This window comes from Liolophura sinensis, chromosome 13 (assembly GCF_032854445.1).
Source record: "Liolophura sinensis isolate JHLJ2023 chromosome 13, CUHK_Ljap_v2, whole genome shotgun sequence".
Taxonomy (NCBI): Eukaryota; Metazoa; Mollusca; class Polyplacophora; order Chitonida; family Chitonidae; genus Liolophura; species Liolophura sinensis.
In genome coordinates this window covers 9,396,984-9,419,208 of record NC_088307.1, presented here as the reverse complement: position 1 = coordinate 9,419,208, position 22,225 = coordinate 9,396,984, and the positions used below count along the sequence as shown (strand labels likewise).

General features: G+C 42.0%; 1 protein-coding gene across 1 annotated transcript in view; it reads left to right on the top strand.

The window, feature by feature from the left end:
- Window positions 1-22,225, top strand: part of LOC135480831 (protocadherin Fat 4-like) — a 67,558-nt gene that overhangs the window by 17,902 nt on the left and 27,431 nt on the right. The window contains exons 10-16 of the mRNA XM_064760759.1: window positions 875-966; window positions 1,774-1,914; window positions 9,312-9,402; window positions 14,478-14,592; window positions 15,387-15,547; window positions 16,806-16,954; window positions 18,426-18,603. Coding sequence (XP_064616829.1) covers window positions 875-966; window positions 1,774-1,914; window positions 9,312-9,402; window positions 14,478-14,592; window positions 15,387-15,547; window positions 16,806-16,954; window positions 18,426-18,603 — 927 coding nt within the window. The remainder of the gene's footprint in view (window positions 1-874; window positions 967-1,773; window positions 1,915-9,311; window positions 9,403-14,477; window positions 14,593-15,386; window positions 15,548-16,805; window positions 16,955-18,425; window positions 18,604-22,225) is intronic.

The following is a 22,225-nucleotide window of genomic DNA, read 5'->3' as shown; positions in this document are numbered from 1 at the left end:
TCTTACAGGATAAATTCATTACATAATTACCCAGTGATAGGTTACAGAAATGCATGGTGACAGTAATCCTATCATTGACTATAACCATGCAACTAAGAGAATCTAATTTATCTACGTTAATCCGATTAATTAATTAATTCCGATTAAATAGTGAATTATTTGAATCGATGCAAATTAAATAACACTGTATTTGGTGTGTTAACAGCATAATTTAGTGTATAGTTTAAACACTGTGATACTGTTACTTGTACCACGTGCTGATGCCTCTGATTGTTGAATATTCCTTTGTGGTGTGTCACAAGTATTTGGTACTGTTTCTGGTTGGAGCCACGTACCAAATCATCAGCCTCTACACCTCTTGGCCACTATCAGCGGACATACGTCCGCACAAAGATACTTCGTAGTTAATTACAAGGTCAGGTACTAGATTGCCTGGTGTATGTACAGTCAGTGTTGTACCCAGAAGGTGTAAATCCCTGTTAAAATTCCTCTACTAGTCATACTACTTACCCTAAATGACTTGAACTTTCGTCTGCAAAAGTACATTTTTAGAGGCAAGCAAATGTCACAAAATATTATTTTTGGTGCTACTCGAAACTTACAATTTTCCAGTAGAATATCATCCCTTGTTCCATGCAAACCTCTAAACACCTTTCTAAAATCAACAGAACTCTGAGAATCTGGAAAAATGGGGAAGTTTATGGTAGGGTAATTATGCTCATACATTCTACGACTTGGTGAAAACATGTTCTTTTTTTATGAAGTTTTAAATCTAAAACAAATATCATAAACATGTATCTGAATATTTGATCCTCCATAGACTTCTCAGTCTGTTGATTAAATGAGCTGTTAAAATATTTAATTTGTTCCACAGGTAAACTGTTTGCAATAAGTGAGGATGGATGGCTGAGAACAATAGTTGTTCTTGATCGGGAGCAAAAAGATATGTATACAATTGATATAGAGGTGAGATGTGAAGAAAACTGATAAAAAACTAATAAAAAACTGAAAATAAAAAATTAATAAAACCAACTTCAGACAGTCCTTAAAAGAGAGTTCCGCACAGCAAGATTTATAAGGGTATTAAACTGAAAAGTGTTAAATTCAGGTATGGGAAACAAAAATATTGTTTTCTTTATTGTCGAAAAACAAGATAATGTGGATCAAATTTATTGAATGAATCAGGCTGATGTTATCTTGTCATCACAACTGTGGCTACACAACATTGCGACCATGCTGGCTTCCTCTTCGGCCGTTCGTGGGAAGGTCTGGCAGCAACCTGCAGATGGTCATGGGTTTCCACCGGGCTCTGTCGGGTTTCCTCCCACCATAACGCTGGCCGCCGTCGTATAAGTGAAATGTTCTTGAGTACGGCGTAAAACACCAATCAAATAAATTAGTATATCAACATTCAGACAAGCATGTGCATATGAGAAAGTTTATCAGTAACCTGTGGATGGCCGGCCGTGGGATTCTCTCGGGTTCTGCCTGGTTTCGTCCCACCACATTCACTGATAATGCTGGCCGTAATTTGTGTAAGTGAAATATTCTTGAGTACGGCGTAAATTATCAATCAAATAAATTAATAAATAAGTAATGATAATTTTGGAAACTGCGCACAAGTATGTAAATCAAACTTCTTGTTCCTTTCTTCCTAAATAACATCTGGGTTGTTGTGCTATGAAGTCTCGTGATTTATGAGATAAGTCAACAGAGTGCAAAGTTTTGTAAAATTGGGTCCCTGGGTCTTCAGATGATTGCATTTCTCCATAGTTAAACGATCATGGCAATCCTCCGTTGACTGGCAGCTGTAAGGTCTTCTTGAGGGTTCTTGATCGGGATGACACGCCCCCGGAGTTCAGCCGGTCTGAGTATGTGGAACAGATCCGTGAGAACACTGCACTAAACACTTCTGTAAGTAAAGCTCATGTTAACTGCATAAATGTACATATGGCCCCTTTAAAGACAAGTCAATATCGCACAATGACCCAGACGTCTGTCACCAGTGTGATCGCTTTGAGTTCAATCCAGATAAATATGCAATCCAATAAATAAATAAATTGAACATTTACCCATGTTTTCTATGCCTACTCCCACTGGTTGTTTTCCATGCCCTAATCCCACTGGTACATGCAGTTGTCCCATGCCTAATCCCACTGGTTGTTTTCTATGCCTAATCCCACTGGTTATTTTCTATGCCTAATCCCACTGGTTGTTTTCTATGCCTAATCCCACTGGTTGTTTTCTGTGCCTAATTCCACTGGTTGTTTTCTATGCCTAATCCCACTGGTTGTTTTCTTTGCCTAATCCCACTGGTTGTTTTCTATGCCTAATACCACTGGTTGTTTTCTATCCCTATTCCCACTGGTTGTTTTCTATGCCTAATCCCACTGGTTGTTTTCTATACCTAATCACACTGGTTGTTTTCTATGCCTAATCCCACTGGTTGTTTTCTATACCTAATCCCACTGGTTGTTTTCTTTGCCCAATACCATTGGTTGTTTTCTATGCCTAATCCCACTGGTTATTTTCTATGCCTAATCCCACTGGTTGTTTTCTATGCCTAATCCCACTGGTTATTTTCTATCCCTATTCCCACTGGTTATTTTCTATGCCTAATCCCACTGGTTGTTTTCTATACCTAATCCCACTGGTTGTTTTCTATGCCTAATCCCACTGGTTGTTTTCTATGCCTAATCCCACTGGTTATTTTCTATGCCTAATCACACTGGTTGTTTTCTATGCCTAATCCCACTGGTTATTTTCTATCCCTATTCCCACTGGTTATTTTCTATGCCTAATCCCACTGGTTGTTTTCTATACCTAATCCCACTGGTTGTTTTCTTTGCCCAATACCACTGGTTGTGTTATATGCCTAATCACACTGGTAGCTGTCCATCACTAATCCCACTGGTTGTGTTATATGCCTAATCCCACTGGTTGGTTTCTATGCATAATCCCACTGGTTGTTTTCTATCCCTTTCCCACTGGTTATTTTCTATGCCTAGTCCCACTGGTTATTTTCTATACCTAATCCCACTGGTTATTTTCTATGCCTAATCCCTATGGTTGTTTTCTTTGCCTAATCCCACTGGTTGTGTTATATGCCTAATCACACTGGTAGTTGTCCATCACTAATCCCACTGGTTATTTTCTATGCCTAATCCCACTGGTTGTTTTCTAGCCGTAATCCCACTGGTTGTTTTCTATGCCTAATCCCACTGGTTATTTTCTATGCCTAATCACACTGGTTATTTTCTATGCCTAATCCCACTGGTTGTTTTCTATGCCAAATCCCACTGGTTGTTTTCTATGCCTAATCACACTGGTTATTTTCTATGCCTAATCCCACTGGTTGTTTTCTATGCCTAATCACACTGGTTGTTTTCTATGCCTAATCACACTGGTTATTTTCTATGCCTAATCACACTGGTTGTTTTCTATGCCAAATCCCACTGGTTGTTTTTCTATGCCTAATCACACTGGTTGTTTTCTATACCTAATCACACTGGTTGTTTTCTATGCCTAATCCCACTGGTTGTTTTCTATACCTAATCCCACTGGTTGTTTTCTTTGCCCAATACCATTGGTTGTTTTCTATGCCTAATCCCACTGGTTATTTTCTATGCCTAATCCCACTGGTTGTTTTCTATGCCTAATCCCACTGGTTATTTTCTATCCCTATTCCCACTGGTTATTTTCTATGCCTAATCCCACTGGTTGTTTTCTATACCTAATCCCACTGGTTGTTTTCTATGCCTAATCCCACTGGTTGTTTTCTATGCCTAATCCCACTGGTTATTTTCTATGCCTAATCACACTGGTTGTTTTCTATGCCTAATCCCACTGGTTATTTTCTATCCCTATTCCCACTGGTTATTTTCTATGCCTAATCCCACTGGTTGTTTTCTATACCTAATCCCACTGGTTGTTTTCTTTGCCCAATACCACTGGTTGTGTTATATGCCTAATCACACTGGTAGCTGTCCATCACTAATCCCACTGGTTGTGTTATATGCCTAATCCCACTGGTTGGTTTCTATGCGTAATCCCACTGGTTGTTTTCTATCCCTTTCCCACTGGTTATTTTCTATGCCTAGTCCCACTGGTTATTTTCTATACCTAATCCCACTGGTTATTTTCTATGCCTAATCCCTATGGTTGTTTTCTTTGCCTAATCCCACTGGTTGTTTTCTATGCCTAATACCACTGGTTGTTTTCTATGCCTAATCCCACTGGTTGTTTTCTATGCCTAATCCCACTGGTTGTTTTCTATACCTAATCCCACTGGTTGTTTTCTTTGCCCAATACCATTGGTTGTTTTCTATGCCTAATCCCACTGGTTATTTTCTATGCCTAATCCCACTGGTTGTTTTCTATGCCTAATCCCACTGGTTATTTTCTATCCCTATTCCCACTGGTTATTTTCTATGCCTAATCCCACTGGTTGTTTTCTATACCTAATCCCACTGGTTGTTTTCTATGCCTAATCCCACTGGTTGTTTTCTATGCCTAATCCCACTGGTTATTTTCTATGCCTAATCACACTGGTTGTTTTCTATGCCTAATCCCACTGGTTATTTTCTATCCCTATTCCCACTGGTTATTTTCTATGCCTAATCCCACTGGTTGTTTTCTATACCTAATCCCACTGGTTGTTTTCTTTGCCCAATACCACTGGTTGTGTTATATGCCTAATCACACTGGTAGCTGTCCATCACTAATCCCACTGGTTGTGTTATATGCCTAATCCCACTGGTTGGTTTCTATGCGTAATCCCACTGGTTGTTTTCTATCCCTTTCCCACTGGTTATTTTCTATGCCTAGTCCCACTGGTTATTTTCTATACCTAATCCCACTGGTTATTTTCTATGCCTAATCCCTATGGTTGTTTTCTTTGCCTAATCCCACTGGTTGTGTTATATGCCTAATCACACTGGTAGTTGTCCATCACTAATCCCACTGGTTATTTTCTATGCCTAATCCCACTGGTTGTTTTCTAGCCGTAATCCCACTGGTTGTTTTCTATGCCTAATCCCACTGGTTGTTTTCTATGCCTAATCCCACTGGTTATTTTCTATGCCTAATCACACTGGTTATTTTCTATGCCTAATCCCACTGGTTGTTTTCTATGCCAAATCCCACTGGTTGTTTTCTATGCCTAATCCCACTGGTTATTTTCTATGCCTAATCCCACTGGTTGTTTTCTATGCCTAATCACACTGGTTGTTTTCTATGCCTAATCCCACTGGTTATTTTCTATACCTAATCCCACTGGTTGTTTTCTTTGCCTAATTCCACTGGTTGTTTTCTTTGCCTAATTCCACTGGTTGTTTTCCATGCCTAATCCCATTGGTTGTTTGTCATGTCTAATCCCTCTGGTTCTTTTGCATGCCTAATCCCACCGATAGCTGTCCATGCCCACATGTAATCCCACCGGTATCTGTCCATGCCTACATGTAATCCCACCGGTAGCTGTCCATGCCTACATGTAATCCCACTGGTTGTTTTCTATGCCTACATGTAATCCCACTGGTAGCTGTCCATGCCTACATGTAATCCCACTGGTAGCTGTCCATGCCTACATGTAATCCCACCGGTAGCTGTCTATGCCTACATGTAATCCCACTGGTAGCTGTCCATGCCTACATGTAATCCCACTGGTAGCTGTCCATGCCTACATGTAATCCCACTGGTAGCTGTCCATGCCTACATGTAATCCCACCGGTATCTGTCCATGCCTACATGTAATCCCACCGGTATCTGTCCATGCCTACATGTAATCCCACCGGTAGCTGTCCATGCCTACATGTAATCCCACTGGTAGCTGTCCATGCCTACATGTAATCCCACTGGTAGCTGTCCATGCCTACATGTAATCCCACCGGTAGCTGTCCATGCCTACATGTAATCCCACTGGTAGCTGTCCATGCCTACATGTAATCCCACTGGTAGCTGTCCATGCCTACATGTAATCCCACTGGTAGCTGTCCATGCCTACATGTAATCCCACTGGTAGCTGTCCATGCCTACATGTAATCCCACTGGTAGCTGTCCATGCCTACATGTGATCCCAGCGGTAGCTGTCCATGCCTACATGTAATCCCACCGGTAGCTGTCCATGCCTACATGTAATCCCACTGGTAGCTGTCCATGCCTACATGTAATCCCACTGGTAGCTGTCCATGCCTACATGTAATCCCACCGGTATCTGTCCATGCCTACATGTAATCCCACTGGTAGCTGTCCATGCCTACATGTAATCCCACTGGTAGCTGTCCATGCCTACATGTAATCCCACCGGTAGCTGTCTATGCCTACATGTAATCCCACCGGTAGCTGTCCATGCCTACATGTAATCCCACTGGTAGCTGTCCATGCCTACATGTAATCCCACTGGTAGCTGTCCATGCCTACATGTAATCCCACCGGTATCTGTCCATGCCTACATGTAATCCCACCGGTATCTGTCCATGCCTACATGTAATCCCACCGGTAGCTGTCCATGCCTACATGTAATCCCACTGGTAGCTGTCCATGCCTACATGTAATCCCACTGGTAGCTGTCCATGCCTACATGTAATCCCACCGGTAGCTGTCCATGCCTACATGTAATCCCACTGGTAGCTGTCCATGCCTACATGTAATCCCACTGGTAGCTGTCCATGCCTACATGTAATCCCACTGGTAGCTGTCCATGCCTACATGTAATCCCACTGGTAGCTGTCCATGCCTACATGTGATCCCAGTGGTAGCTGTCCATGCCTACATGTAATCCCACCGGTAGCTGTCCATGCCTACATGTAATCCCACTGGTAGCTGTCCATGCCTACATGTAATCCCACTGGTAGCTGTCCATGCCTACATGTAATCCCATTGGTAGCTGTCCATGCCTACATGTAATCCCACCGGTAGCTGTCCATGCCTGCATGTAATCCCACTGGAAGCTGTCCATGCCTACATGTAATCCCACTGGTAGCCGTCCATGCCTACTTGTAATCCGACCGGTAGCTGTCCATGCTTACATGTGATCCCACTGGTAGCTGTCCATGCCTACTTGTAATCCCACCGGTAGCTGTTCATGCCTACATGTAATCCCACTGGTAACTGTCCATGCCTACATGTAATCCCACTGGTAGCTGTCCATGCCTTCATGTAATCCCACTGGTATTCGTTTATATAGCTACATGTAATCCCACTGGTAGCTGTCTATACCTACATGTAATCTCACTGGTAGCTGTCCATGCCTACATGTAATCCCACTGGTAGTTGCCTATACCCACATTTGATCCAACTGGTAGCTGTCCATGTCTACATGTAACCCCACTGGTAGCTGTCCATGCCTACATGTAATCCCACTGGTAGCTGTCCATACCTACATGTAATCCCACTGGTAGCTGTCCATGCCTACATGTAATCCCACTGGTAGCTGTCCATGCCTACATGTAATCCCACCGGTAGCTGTCCATGCCTACATGTAATCCCACCGGTAGCTGTCCATGCCCACATGTAATCCCACCGGTAGCTGTCTATACCTACATGTGATCCCACTGGTAGCTGTCCATGTCTACATGTAACCCCACTGGTAGCTGTTCATGCCCACATGTAATCCCACTGGTAGCTGTCCATACCTACATGTAATCCCACTGGTAGCTCTCCATGCCTACATGTAATCCCACTGGTAGCTGTCCATGCCTACATGTAATCCCACTGGTAGCTGTCCATGCCTACATGTAATCCCACTGGTAGCCGTCCATGCCTACATGTAATCCCACCGGTAGCTGTCCATGCCTACATGTAATTCCACTGGTAGCTGTCCATGCCTACATGTAATTCCACTGGTAGTTGACCATGCCTACATGTAATTCCACTGGTAGTTGTCTATACCTACATGTAATCCCACTGGTAGCTGTCCATGCCTACATGTAATCCCACTGGTAGTTGTCTGTGCCTACATGTGATCTTACTGGTAGCTGTCTGTGCCTATATGTAATCCCACTGGTAGCTGTCCATGCCTACATGTAATCCCACTGGTACCTGTCCATGCCTACATGTAATCCCACTGGTAGCCGTCCATGCCTACATGTACATGTAATCCCACTGGTATTTGTCTATTTCTACCTGTAATCCCACTGGTAGCTGTCCATGCCTACATGTAATCCCACTGGTAGCTATCTGTGCCTACATGTAATCCCACTGGTAGGTGTCCATGCCTACATGTGATCCCACTGGTAGCTGTCCATGTCTACATGTAATCCCACCGATAGCTGTCCATGGGTACATGTAATCCCACCGGTAGCTGTCCATGCCTACATGTAATCCCACTGGTAGCTGTCCATGGGTACATGTAATCCCACCGGTAGCTGTCCATGCCTACATGTAATCCCACTGGTAGGTGTCCATGCCTACATGTGATCCCACTGGTAGCTGTCTATGCCTACATGTAATCCCACTGGTAGCTGTCCATGCCTACATGTAATCCCACTGGTAGTTGTCTATACCTACATGTAATCCCACTGGTAGCTGTCTATGCCTACATGTAATCCCACTGGTAGCTGTCCATGCCTACATGTAATCCCACCGGTAGCTGTCCATGCCTACATGTAATCCCACTGGTAGTTGTCTATACCTACCTGTTATCCCACTGGTAGTTGTCTATACCTACATGTAATCCCACTGGTAGCTGTCCGTGCGTACATGTAATCCCACTGGTAGCTGTCCATGCCTACTTGTAATCTCACTGGTAGCTGTCCATGCCTACATGTAATCCCACTGGTAGTTGTCTATGCCTGCATGTAATCCCACTGGTAGCTGTCCATGCCTACATGTAATCCCACTGGTAGCTGTCCATGCCTACATGTAATCCCACTGGTAGCTGTCCATGTCTACATGTGATCACACTGGTAGCTGTCCATGGGTACATGTAATCCCACTGGTAGTTGTCTATGCCTGCATGTAATCCCACTGGTAGCTGTCCATGCCTACATGTAATCCCACAGGTAGTGTTTGTGATTAATATGTGTGACCAATAGTTTAAATCTTTTGTATTTATCTCTCTACCTGTCACAGCAAAGATGCATGTGTGTCACAGGAAAGTTAAACTTTTATTCTGTGTTTTATTCTCTGTATTTTCTTTCCATTATTGAAATAATTGTGAGACGGCATACTTACAACCATTTCCATAAAACTGATCATCGTGTAAGTGAAAAATGGTGGAATGGAATGTTCAACGTTTGTTTTAATTTAAAAAATTAAATCACACTTTTCCAGAATGAATGGAACTGAAATATCATTGTTTTGTGATTTGACAGATTTTACTTCTGGAAACCAGTGACCCAGACTCGGATATAAACACCATCCGTTACAGTTTGGTGAAATCCATTCCCGAAATCGGCATACAAGGTATGTACAGTGTTACGACCCAAACTGTCTGTATTATAAAGAGATGGCTTGTTCGAAATACATGACAGTTTAGCTGCACAAAAAAGTAACCAAAACCAGCAGATTTTATTTTACAACAATTTATTAGGTTTAACAAGAACAGATAACAAGACTTTTACAAGTACTAAAGTACTTAAGTTTAACAAGAAAGGATAGCAGTATCTATACAAATACTAAAGTACTTACGTGTACAACGGTGTCAAGTCCAAACGGACGCATGTATTCCACAATGCGGAAAACCATACAGGTATAAATGCACAAATAAGAAGGAAAATCTATATAACTGAATCAACGGGAATACCTCACTGTGCTCCAGTTGGTTACGCCTGCTGATAGACGTAGGCTCATAATATCAGCGGGAATAACTCACTGTGCTCCAGTTGGTTACGCCTGCTGATAGATGTAGGCTCATAATATCAGCGAGAATACCTCACTGTGCTCCAGTTGGTTACGCCTGCTGATAGACATAGGCTCATAATACCAGCGGGAATACCTCACTGTGCTCCAGTTGGTTACGCCTGCTGATAGACGTAGGCTCATAATATCAGTGGGAATACCTCACTGTGCTCCAGTTGGTTACGCCTGCTGATAGACGTAGGCTCATAATATCAGCAGGAATACCTCACCGTGCTCCAGTTGTTTACGCCTGCTGATAGACATAGGCTCATAATATCAGCGGGAATACCTCACTGTGCTCCAGTTGGTTACGCCTGCTGATAGACGTAGGCTCATAATATCAGCGGGAATACCTCACTGTGCTCCAGTTGGTTACGCCTGCTGATAGACGTAGGCTCATAATATCAGTGGGAATACCTCACCGTGCTCCAGTTGGTTACGCCTGCTGATAGACGTAGGCTCATGATATCAGTGGGAATACCTCACTATGCTCCAATAGGTACGCCTGCTGATAGTTGTAGGCTCATAATATCAGTGGGAATACCTCACTGTGCTCCAGTTGGTTACGCCTGCTGATAGACGTAGGCTCATAATATCAGTGGGAATACCTCACCGTGCTCCAGTTGTTTACGCCTGCTGATAGACGCAGGCTCATAATATCAGCGAAAATACCTCACTGTGCTCCAGTTGGTTACGCCTGCTGATAGACGTAGGCTCATAATATCAGTGGGAATACCTCACTGTGCTCCAGTTGGTTACGCCTGCTGATAGACCTAGGCTCATAATATCAGTGGGAATACTTCACTGTGCTCCAGTTGGTTACGCCTGCTGATAGACGTAGGCTCATAATATCAGCAAAAATACCTCACTGTGCTCCAGTTGGTTACGCCTACTGATAGACGTAGGCTCATAATATCAGCGGGAATACCTCAACATGCTCCAGTTGTTTACGCCTGCTGATAGACGTAGGCTCATAATATCAGCGGGAATACCTCACTGTGCTCCAGTTGGTTACGCCTGCTGATAGACGTAGGCTCATAATATCAGTGGGAATACCTCACTGTGCTCCAGTTGGTTACGCCTGCTGATAGACGTAGGCTCATAATATCAGCGGGAATACTTCACCGTGCTTCAGTTGGTTACGCCTGCTGATAGACGTAGGCTCATAATATCAGTGGGAATACCTCACCGTGCTCCAGTTGGTTACGCCTGCTGATAGACGTAGGCTCATAATATCAGTGGGAATACCTCACTGTGCTCCAGTTGGTTACGCCTGCTGATAGACGTAGGCTCATAATATCAGCAAAAATACTTCACCGTGCTCCAGTTGGTTACGCCTGCTGATAGACGTAGGCTCATAATATCAGTGGGAATACCTCACTGTGCTCCAGTTGGTTACGCCTGCTGATAGACGTAGGCTCATAATATCAGCAGGAATACCTCACTGTGCTCCAGTTGGTTACGCCTGCTGATAGATGTAGGCTCATAATATCAGCGGGAATACCTCACTGTGCTCCAGTTGGTTACGCCTGCTGATAGATGTAGGCTCATAATATCAGTGGGAATACCTCACTGTGCTCCAGTTGGTTACGCCTGCTGATAGATGTAGGCTCATAATATCAGTGGGAATACCTCACTGTGCTCCAGTTGGTTACGCCTGCTGATAGACGTAGGCTCATAATATCAGCAGGAATACCTCACTGTGCTCCAGTTGGTGACGCCTGCTGATAGACGTAGGCTCATAATATCAGCAAAAATACCTCACTGTGCTCCAGTTGGTTACGCCTGCTGATAGATGTAGGCTCATAATATCAGCGAGAATACCTCACTGTGCTCCAGTTGTTTACGCCTGCTGATAGACGTAGGCTCATAATATCAGTGAGAATACCTCACTGTGCTCCAGTTGGTTACGCCTGCTGATGGATGTAGGCTCATAATATCAGCGAGAATACCTCACTGTGCTCCAGTTGGTTACGCCTGCTGATAGACGTAGGCTCATAATATCAGTGGGAATACCTGACTGTGCTCCAGTTGGTTACGCCTGCTGATAGACGTAGGCTCATAATATCAGTGGGAATACCTCACTGTGCTCCAGTTGGTTACGCCTGCTGATAGATGTAGGCTCATAATATCAACGAGAATACCTCACTGTGCTCCAGTTGGTTACGCCTGCTGATAGACGTAGGCTCATAATATCAGCGAGAATACCTCACTGTGCTCCAGTTGGTTACGCCTGCTGATAGACGTAGGCTCATAATATCAGTGGGAATACCTCACTGTGCTCCAGTTGGTTACGCCTGCTGATAGACGTAGGCTCATAATATCAGCGAGAATACCTCACTGTGCTCCAGTTGGTTACGCCTGCTGATAGACGTAGGCTCATAATATCAGTGGGAATACCTCACTGTGCTCCAGTTGGTTACGCCTGCTGATAGACGTAGGCTCATAATATCAGTGGGAATACCTCACTGTGCTCCAGTTGGTTACGCCTGCTGATAGATGTAGGCTCATAATATCAACGAGAATACCTCACTGTGCTCCAGTTGGTTACGCCTGCTGATAGACGTAGGCTCATAATATCAGTGGGAATACCTGACTGTGCTCCAGTTGGTTACGCCTGCTGATAGACGTAGGCTCATAATATCAGTGGGAATACCTGACTGTGCTCCAGTTGGTTACGCCTGCTGATAGACGTAGGCTCATAATATCAGCGAGAATACCTCACTGTGCTCCAGTTGGTTACGCCTGCTGATAGACGTAGGCTCATAATATCAACGAGAATACCTCGCTGTGCTCCAGTTGGTTACGCCTGCTGATAGACGTAGGCTCATAATATCAGCAGGAATACCTCACCGTGCTCCAGTTGGTTACGCCTGCTGATAGATGTAGGCTCATAATATCAGCGAGAATACCTCACTGTGCTCCAGTTGTTTACGCCTGCTGATAGACGTAGGCTCATAATATCAGCGAGAATACCTCACTGTGCTCCAGTTGGTTACGCCTGCTGATAGACGTAGGCTCATAATATCAGTGGGAATACCTCACTGTGCTCCAGTTGGTTACGCCTGCTGATAGATGTAGGCTCATAATATCAGCGAGAATACCTCACTGTGCTCCAGTTGGTTACGCCTGCTGATAGACGTAGGCTCATAATATCAACAAGAATACCTCACTGTGCTCCAGTTGGTTACGCCTGCTGATAGACGTAGGCTCATAATATCAGTGGGAATACCTCACTGTGCTCCAGTTGGTTACGCCTGCTGATAGATGTAGGCTCATAATATCAGCAAAAATACTTCACTGTGCTTCAGTTGGTTACGCCTGCTGATAGACGTAGGCTCATAATATCAGTGGGAATACCTCACTGTGCTCCAGTTGGTTACGCCTGCTGATAGACGTAGGCTCATAATATCAGTGGGAATACCTCACTGTGCTCCAGTTGGTTACGCCTGCTGATAGATGTAGGCTCATAATATCAGCGAGAATACCTCACTGTGCTCCAGTTGGTTACGCCTGCTGATAGACGTAGGCTCATAATATCAGCGAGAATACCTCACTGTGCTCCAGTTGGTTACGCCTGCTGATGGATGTAGGCTCATAATATCAGCAAAAATACTTCACCGTGCTTCAGTTGGTTACGCCTGCTGATAGATGTAGGCTCATAATATCAGTGGGAATACCTCACTGTGCTTCAGTTGGTTACGCCTGCTGATAGATGTAGGCTCTATCGCCGTTAAAACATCTTGGTGACCAAGTTATCGGAGAGCCAATGAAATGGTCGAAATACCTCAGATACATGGAAAAATCCATACACAAAATATTATTGGATGGTTTACATCACACGGTACAAATTAAAGATCTAAAACAACACAACAGACTCCAGGTGTGAGCTGGACGAGAGAAGTGTGAAGGAAATTAAAACAGAACTAAAAGCTTTTCAGCAAGCTGGTCTCGCAAATATGACGGCACTGGGGAAAAGATAGGCTGGTGTGTGTGTCGACCGGCATTAAAAATTTAATTGTGCTTCACACTGCTCGCATCGTTGATAATATTCTTGTTCTTAAGACATGTCAAAATACAAAAGCATAAACTTCCATTTAGTTTCAAGCCACTATAGGGTTATGGGAAACTTGGCCAGGCATGTCATTATCACTGTCATGGTAAATATTCTTTGAACAAAAAAAAAAAATACAATAAAATACATTTAATTATTTGATTCTCCCACAAAAATGGCATAAAGTTAATGCCTAAAATGACCTGTGGAACTTGCTCGCCTTTAAATCGCTATCTATCTGATCATCTGAGTACACAGAACCACAGGTCCGAAAAAGTTGAATTTTTGGGGGAGTGGCAAGCATACACCCACACGTATACACTTATAGCTAGATTTCAAATACATATTTGTCACTAATAGCAGAGTGATGTTTCATTATGGGAATTCCTCATTCGTTGCAGTGCAGACGGGCACACGTTAGTGAGGGAATTTGTAAACCAAATTGTAGCCTTTCTGGCTGATTTTCCGAGCTGTTCTCTCACTTTGTTCAAGCTATACATACCCTTGCATCTAAAAAGGTATTGGCTGATAGGCATCGTGCAGGATTTTGTGTTTTGAGATCCTGGTCTCATTTTGTTTTATACAGAAGATACAGGCCGACTTTTTACGAAGTCCAGCATTGACAGGGAGAAGGTGGAAGGCTTCAATATAACTGTACGCGCATCGGATCCAGCAGGAAACATCGGTACCACTGAAGTCAGGTGATCTGTTTACCAGGAATCATGAATTTTGATAAGTGTTTAATGCTGTACTCAAACATTTTTTGGGGCCTCCAAGTCTCAGATGATTAGCGTGTTATCGCAGCGTTATGACCCAGGAGCCCCTCACCCATGCGGTCACTGTGAGTGCAAGTCCAGCTCATGCTGGCTTCCTCTCTGGCCGTAAGTGGGATGATCTGTCAGCAACCTGCGGATGTTCCTGGGTTTTCCCCTAAGCTCTGCATGGTTTTCTCCCACCATAATGCTGGCCGCCGTCGTGTAAGTGAAATATTCTTGAGTACGGCGTAAAAACACCAATCAAATAAAGAAATAAACCAAACATTTTCACTGTTTTTATGAACAGAGGAAAACCAGGATGCTTATGAAAAACCAGTAACCTGCAGCAGTTACTGACAAACTTGCCAGCATGTGACGCATTTCACATATACTGTATTACGAGGGAAAGCACCAGGCAAAACTCTCCATAAAATTGTTTTCAACTACCTTTTTTTTTTGGAATTTTTTCTGCACCATAGAAAGTATTTAAGTAGTTATTATAAAAGTTAAGGTGACCTTGTCAATCTCATTAATAAAGTGATGTGATTTTTTTTCACAAGAACTTTCTTTATTTCTCAATGGAATGAAGTCAATTTCTGAAAATTATTCATGTACTTATTTACTTAATTACCGTACTTGTTTTTTAATGCTGTATTCAGGAATTATCTTCAATGATAGAGGTGTGCTAGCAAAAATTGTGACAAGGAATATGCAGGACTGAGGTTTCTGTTATTTTTCAGGATTGAAGTGCAGGACGAGAACGACAACGCGCCTAAGTTTGAGAGCGACACTTACCGCTTTCAACTATTCGACAACGTCACTGAGGGGCAGTCTGTGTTTAGCGTTCATGCCACTGATGCCGACGCAGAGTACAATCGTGTTAGGTACAAGCTACAATCAAGTGAGTATCAAAAAGGCCACACCATATATCTCTTGAACGGTTTACCTCAAACTCATCCTAAAACTTACACCACACTTACACTTTAATTCACAAGGAAGAGTCCTGTTCTGTAAGATTAGTTGGAAGTTGGGGGTCACGTGACCACCCTTTCATGTCAAAAACAAAATGGCTGCCCAAGGTTAAAGCATTGAGGAAAAGGTCACTTTTTGCCACTTTGATATCGACCAGTAAGGTATTACAAAATAGCATCACCAAAGCTCTGCAGAAATACTCAGACTATCTGGAAAGCTGAAAATTATACAAATCTGACGAATACAAGATCGCTGACAGTGATTCAAAAATAGGCATTTTCCTATGCAATAATGTTAAGAGGACGGTTTTCTTCACCCACGCTGTTTGTTACTAAGGAGATCACGTGGTCTCTAGCTTCCGATCCGTCTTACAGGATTGATTTTCAGGGACATGAATCTATTTTGTCAAGATGATTGGGGCGTTTAAAGGTAAAATTTTATGAAAGGCTTGTTAAAACTACATGTACCTCTCTTGAAGAGTTCACCCCAAACTCACCAAACTTACACTTTGTCATCACAAAGAACCCATTGATTTTCAGCGATCTTGACTTATTTTTTCAAGATCATTAAAGTTAACTTTTGTGAAAGTTTGTTCACATATCACTTCAAATTTGTAACCAGAGTTTGCTAAACACACATGACATGTAAACCTTGGCATGTAGATGCATAAACACTTCTTTATTTCAAAGTTCCATGACCTATCAGGTGAACTTTAACCAAGCTACATGTATGTCACACTTACACTTTGTCTTGAGGAAGAACCTATGGAGTTCATTGACCTTAATTTGTTGTATTTTTCCCATTCCTTTGTCCATTTCCTTGTATACTTTTGAACTTTAAAAGCCGTGGAGTGCTGAGTGCAATGCATGGTATTTTTTCATTTGCCTTCAAATTTTAGACTTTGGATATGACCTTGATCTTTGCTAGTTACCTTGGTTGTTCAAAAAGTACCAGAAACCTCTCACCAATGTGATAGCTATGAGTTCAAGTCCAGCTCTTGCTGGCTTGCTCTCTGGTTGTACATTTGTATGTGGGAAGGTTGTGGTTTCCCCCTGGCTCTGCCAAGTTTGCTCTCACCATCGGCTGACGCTTCGCCCGATATGAGGACTATAGAAACCATATCCTATGTATGTATCGTATCACTGAGTCACTATGTAACTAATATTATATCCAACTTCAAATTTCAGACTCTGGTTACGATTTTGAGGTCAACTCTGTAACTGGCAATATCACGTTAAAGCGCAGGATACAGGAGGATAGAAGTTCTGAGGTTTTTTACATTGTGGCAACGGACGACGGACATGATGGAGGGCGCTCAAATTCAGCCACAGCCACAGTAAGTAGTTTTGATTACAGTGTACATGTAGCCTTACCATACGATGTCTGTATATAGCGCAAAATAAGATATATAGCATGACACAATCTTGTCCCTCCCCCCAAATCTGTGGTATACTTCATGTTAGAAGGCTTGAATTGGAATGACAACAGCTACAACAGTGCACAAACAAATTACAAATCTGGAGGTGAGGGGTAAAGGGGGGGTGGGGGTGGAGGCTTTCAAATACCAGCATGTTGACATGTCTGAGTTTTTTGTGTTAATAGCTACTAGTAAAATAAGATCAGCATTGATGAAGCTGTAATAGTTTAAGGTCATAATCGTAACATGTAACATCAACCATAAATACTTAACCTTGAAACCTTGAAAACCCTGGAATTTGAAAATAACCTCCAGGCCTGGAAATGCCTGGAAAATTTGGGGTGGGGGGTTGTAGTTCAGTCTGGAAAAGCCTTCAGATTGAAACTATAGAAACCAACAACTGGCACTATTGTTGGCTACTTGTGTGCTGATATTGTGTTTAAGAAATATGTCTTTTCTATTTAAGAAATGTGTGTAGTACAATGTCTTGTGAAAGACAGTTTAACTTCATGTGCGTGTAAATAAGGTCCTTTTACATTGCCCTGAACCTGAAGTGCGGACTGTTTATTCCAGTTAGCCTTGAAAAAGTGAATTTTGGACATGGAAACCTTGAAAAAGCGAATTTTGAGCATGGAATAGCCGTGAAAAAACCTTTACTGTAATGGGTCTCATTTAGAATGTGTACAAAACACAGTGCTAGCGTATAGCTAATGTCACACTCAGAGCAGCTGGGTTGTCACTGAAAGAAGCTTTTTTTCCCTTTGGGTCATCGCTTTTTTTTCATGCTATACATCATTTCTGAAACACGATAGTCTTGTTCTTTTTTTTCGTTAGATCATAGCTGAAAGTGAGATATTGGGGTATTTTTTGTGGTAGGTAATTCATAGCCACATGTTATAGCAAAATCAGATCAGGTCATAACTGAAATAAGATAGTTTTTTGTTTACTGCTATTCACAGCTGAATTAAGATTTTTTTCTGCAGTTCACACAAGAAATAAGATATTTTTTCTGCTAGTTCACAGCTGAAGTAAGATATTTTTTCTGCTGGTTCACAGCTGAAATAAGATGTTTTTTTGCTGGTTCACAACTGAAATAATATATTTTTTACTGGTTTACTACGGAAATAAGATATTTTTTGCTAGTTTACAGCTGAAGTAAGATGTTTTTTTGCTAGTTTACAGCTGAAGTAAGATATTTTTCTGCTAGTTCACTGCTGAAATAAGATATTTTTATGTATGTTAGCTGGTTTTTAGCTAAAAATAGGACAGAATCATAAGGTCATAAAGAAGATACATGTAGTTATTTTTTTTTAACTTTTACTGTGTTATTTTTAAAAATAAAAATAAGAAGTCAGATACCATAATTCTTTTTCTGTTTCTTTCCCAACAGGTGATAGCTGATATAAGGTACAACGTGTACGCACCTGCGTTTGATTCCATGTATTACGATGCGACCGTGGTGGAGGAACAGTATGGAGGGGACATTATTGTGATCAGTCTGGAGGCGACTGACAAAGATGAATTTGGACGAATCTCCAAATATTCCATAGAGCCGAATCTGTATTCAGGTAAATGGAGAAATGACCGGGTGTAATTAAATGCAGGCAGCTTTAATTGTGGCAGAGGAATGGCGGAAAACAACACAAAAGAAATCTCCACTATGTGCATAAAAATAATAATACTGCTGATATGGAGAAGGCCAATCACACGGGATTCCCTGTTTCCCATTGGAATATTTTGGGAAATTCCTGCAGGTGGCAGAACATTTTTCATTATTAATATTTTCGGCTATCATTTTATGACAATGTCATGTTTTTCTAGCAAAAAACAAAATAATGAGTTCCAGTATGGGTGATATAAGGGCTTGTGAACAGTGACTGGAACTAAGAATCTAGTGTGATTCAGCTCAGGTAGTTTTGAACGTTGGGTAATATAATAAGCAAACAGCAGATGGAATGGTTGGGAAATTCTGATACAGGATGGAAAAGGTTAGCTGAACAAATACACCTTGCCCTTGCCTTGTTGGCAATGGAGTGTGTTCCTGTCAGATAGGAGGGGACACATTTCAGGTGACCTTTGACACCGTGATCATGAATCCATCTTAGACTTAAGTCAAAATTTCAAATCGTTTTGAAATAGTTGTTTTTTTTTTGTGTAACAGGGTGAAAATATTTTTTGACGTCGTAAATTCTGAGGAGTTTATTATAAAACAAATTTCAGCTAAAATCATGGAAAGGGACATACCAAGTTTAAATCATTGAAATTTTGCCTTGCATATAAGATTGCTTTTTTGACCCTGAAGCCTGCTGGCTCAGTGCAGTGAACATTTGTCCTCCTAGACAGACTAAAGTAAAAGAACGCTAAAACATGAAGAAAGTTTCATCATACATAATGCTGAAAACTATGCGTAAAAATAGCTTCATTTATATTTTCAAATTTTTTAAAGAGTCTTGAAAGGCATTCAATTGTTTGAATACTATGGTGGGCTTTCTGAGTGGTATCTAGGACCTTTGACATCATATCATCTTCTTTCCTGATGTTCAACAGATGGAAGGAATTTTTGGAAATCTTCTATCAGTATTTTTTTTACTCATGGGTTAAAAAGTTATTCCAACATTCAGTGTCGTGATCGGACTTGGAAAAACTTCCTGTGACGTCTGAGTTCCGAAACTCTAATAGTATGATCCATAAAGCCCATCTGATACTGTGGTCCATCAAGCCCATCTGATAGTATGATCCATAAAGCCCACCTGATAGTATGATCCATAAAGCCCATCTGATAGTATGGTCCATAAAGCCCATCTGATAGTATGGTCCATAAAGCCCATCTGATAGTATGGTCCTTAAAGGCGATCTGACATTATGGTCCATAAAGCCCATCTGATAGTATGGTCCATAAAGGTGATCTGATAGTATGATCCATAAAGCCCGTCTGATAGTATGGTCCATAAAGCCCATCTGATAGTATGGTCCAAAAAGCCCAGCTGATAGTATGGCCCATAAAGCCCACCTGATAGTATGGTCCATAAAGCCCATCTGATACTGTGGTCAATAAAGCCCTCCGATAGTATGGTCAATAAAGCCCTCTGATAGTATGGTCCATAAAGGCGATCTGATAGTATGATCCATAAAGCCCATCTGATAGTGTGGTCCCTAAAGCCCATCTGATAGTATGATCCATAAAGCTTGTCTGATAGTATGATCCGTAAAAGCCCATCTGATAGTATGATCCATAAAGCCCATCTGATAGTATGATCCATAAAGCCCACCTGATAGTATAATCCATAAAGCCCACCTGATAGTATAGTCCATAAGGCCGATCTGATAGTATGATCTATAAAGCCCATCTGATAGTATGGTCCATAAAGCCCATCTGATAGTATGGTATATAAAACCCATCTGATAGTATGTTCCATAACGCCCATCTGATAGTATGGTCCATAAAACCCATCTGATAGTATGATCCATAAAGCCCATCTGATAGTATGATCCATAAAGCCCATCTGACAGTATGGTCCATAAAACCCATCTGATAGTATGGTCCATAAAGCCCACCAGATAGTTTGAGCCATGAAGCCCATCTGATAGTATGGTCCATAAAGCCGATCTGATAGTATGATCTATAAAATCCATCTGATAGTATGGTCTATAAAGGCAATCTGATAGTATGGTCCATAAAGCCCATCTTATAGCATCATCATGAAGCCCATCTGATAGTATGGTCCATAAAGCCCATCTGATACTATGGTCCATAAAGCCCATCTGATACTATGATCCATAAAGCCCATCTGATAGTATGATCCATAAAGCCCATCTGATAGTATGATCCATCAAGCCCATATGATAGTATGGTCCATAAAGCCCATCTGATAGTATGATCCATAAAGCCCATCTGATAGTGTGGTCCATAAAGCCCATCTGATAGTATGGTCCATAAAGCCCATCTGATAGTATGATCCATAAAGCCCATCTAATAGTATGATCCATGAAGCCCATCTGATAGTATGATCCATAAAGCCCATCTGATAGTATGGTCCATAAAGTCCATCTGATAGTATGGTCCATAAAAACCATTTGATAGTATGATCCATAAAGCCCATCTGATAATATGATCCATAAAGACCATCTGATAGTATGGTCCATAAAGCCCACCTGATAGTATTGTCCAAAAAGCCCTCTGATAGTATGATCCATCAAGCCCATGTGATAGTATGGTTCATAAAGCCCATCTGATAGTATGATCCATAAAGCCCATATGATACTGTGGTCCATAAAGCCCACCAGATAGTATGGTCCAGAAAGCCCATCTGATAGTATGGTCCATAAAGCCCATCTGAGAGTATGGTCCATAAAGCCCATATGATAGTATGATCCATAAAGATCATCTGATAGTATGGTCCATAAAGCTCATCTGATTGTATGATCCGTAAAGCCCATCTGATAGTATGGTGCATAAAGCCCACCTGATATTATGATCCATAAAGCCCATCTGATAGTATGGTCCATAAAGACCATCTGATAGTATGATCCATAAAGCCCATCTGATAGTATGATCCGTAAAGCCCATCTGATAGTATGGTCCATAAAGACCATCTGATAGTATGGTCCATAAAGCCCATCTGACAGTATGATCCATAAAGCCCATCTGATAGTATGGTCCATAAAGACCATCTGATAGTATGATCCATAAAGCCCACCTGATAGTATGGTCCAAAAAGCCCACCTGATACTATGGTCCACAAAGACCATCTGATAGCATGGTCCATAAGGCCGATCTGATAGTATGATCTATAAAGATCATATGATAGTATGATCCATAAAGCCCATCTGATACTGTGGTCCATAAAGCCCACCTGATAGTATGATCCATAAAGCCCATCTGATAGTATGGTCCATAAAGACCATCTGATAGTATGATCCATGAAGCTCGCCTGATAGTATGATCCGTAAAGCCCATCTGATAGTATGATCCATAAAGCCCATCTGATAGTATGATCCGTAAAGCTCATTTGATAGTATGATCCATAAAGACCACCTGATAGTATGGTCCATAAAGCCCATCTGATAGTATGATCCATAAAGCTCACCTGATAGTATGGTCCGTAAAGCCCATCTGATAGTATGGTCCATAAAGCCCATGTGATAGTATGATCCATAAAGCCCACCTGATAGTATGGTCCGTAAAGACCA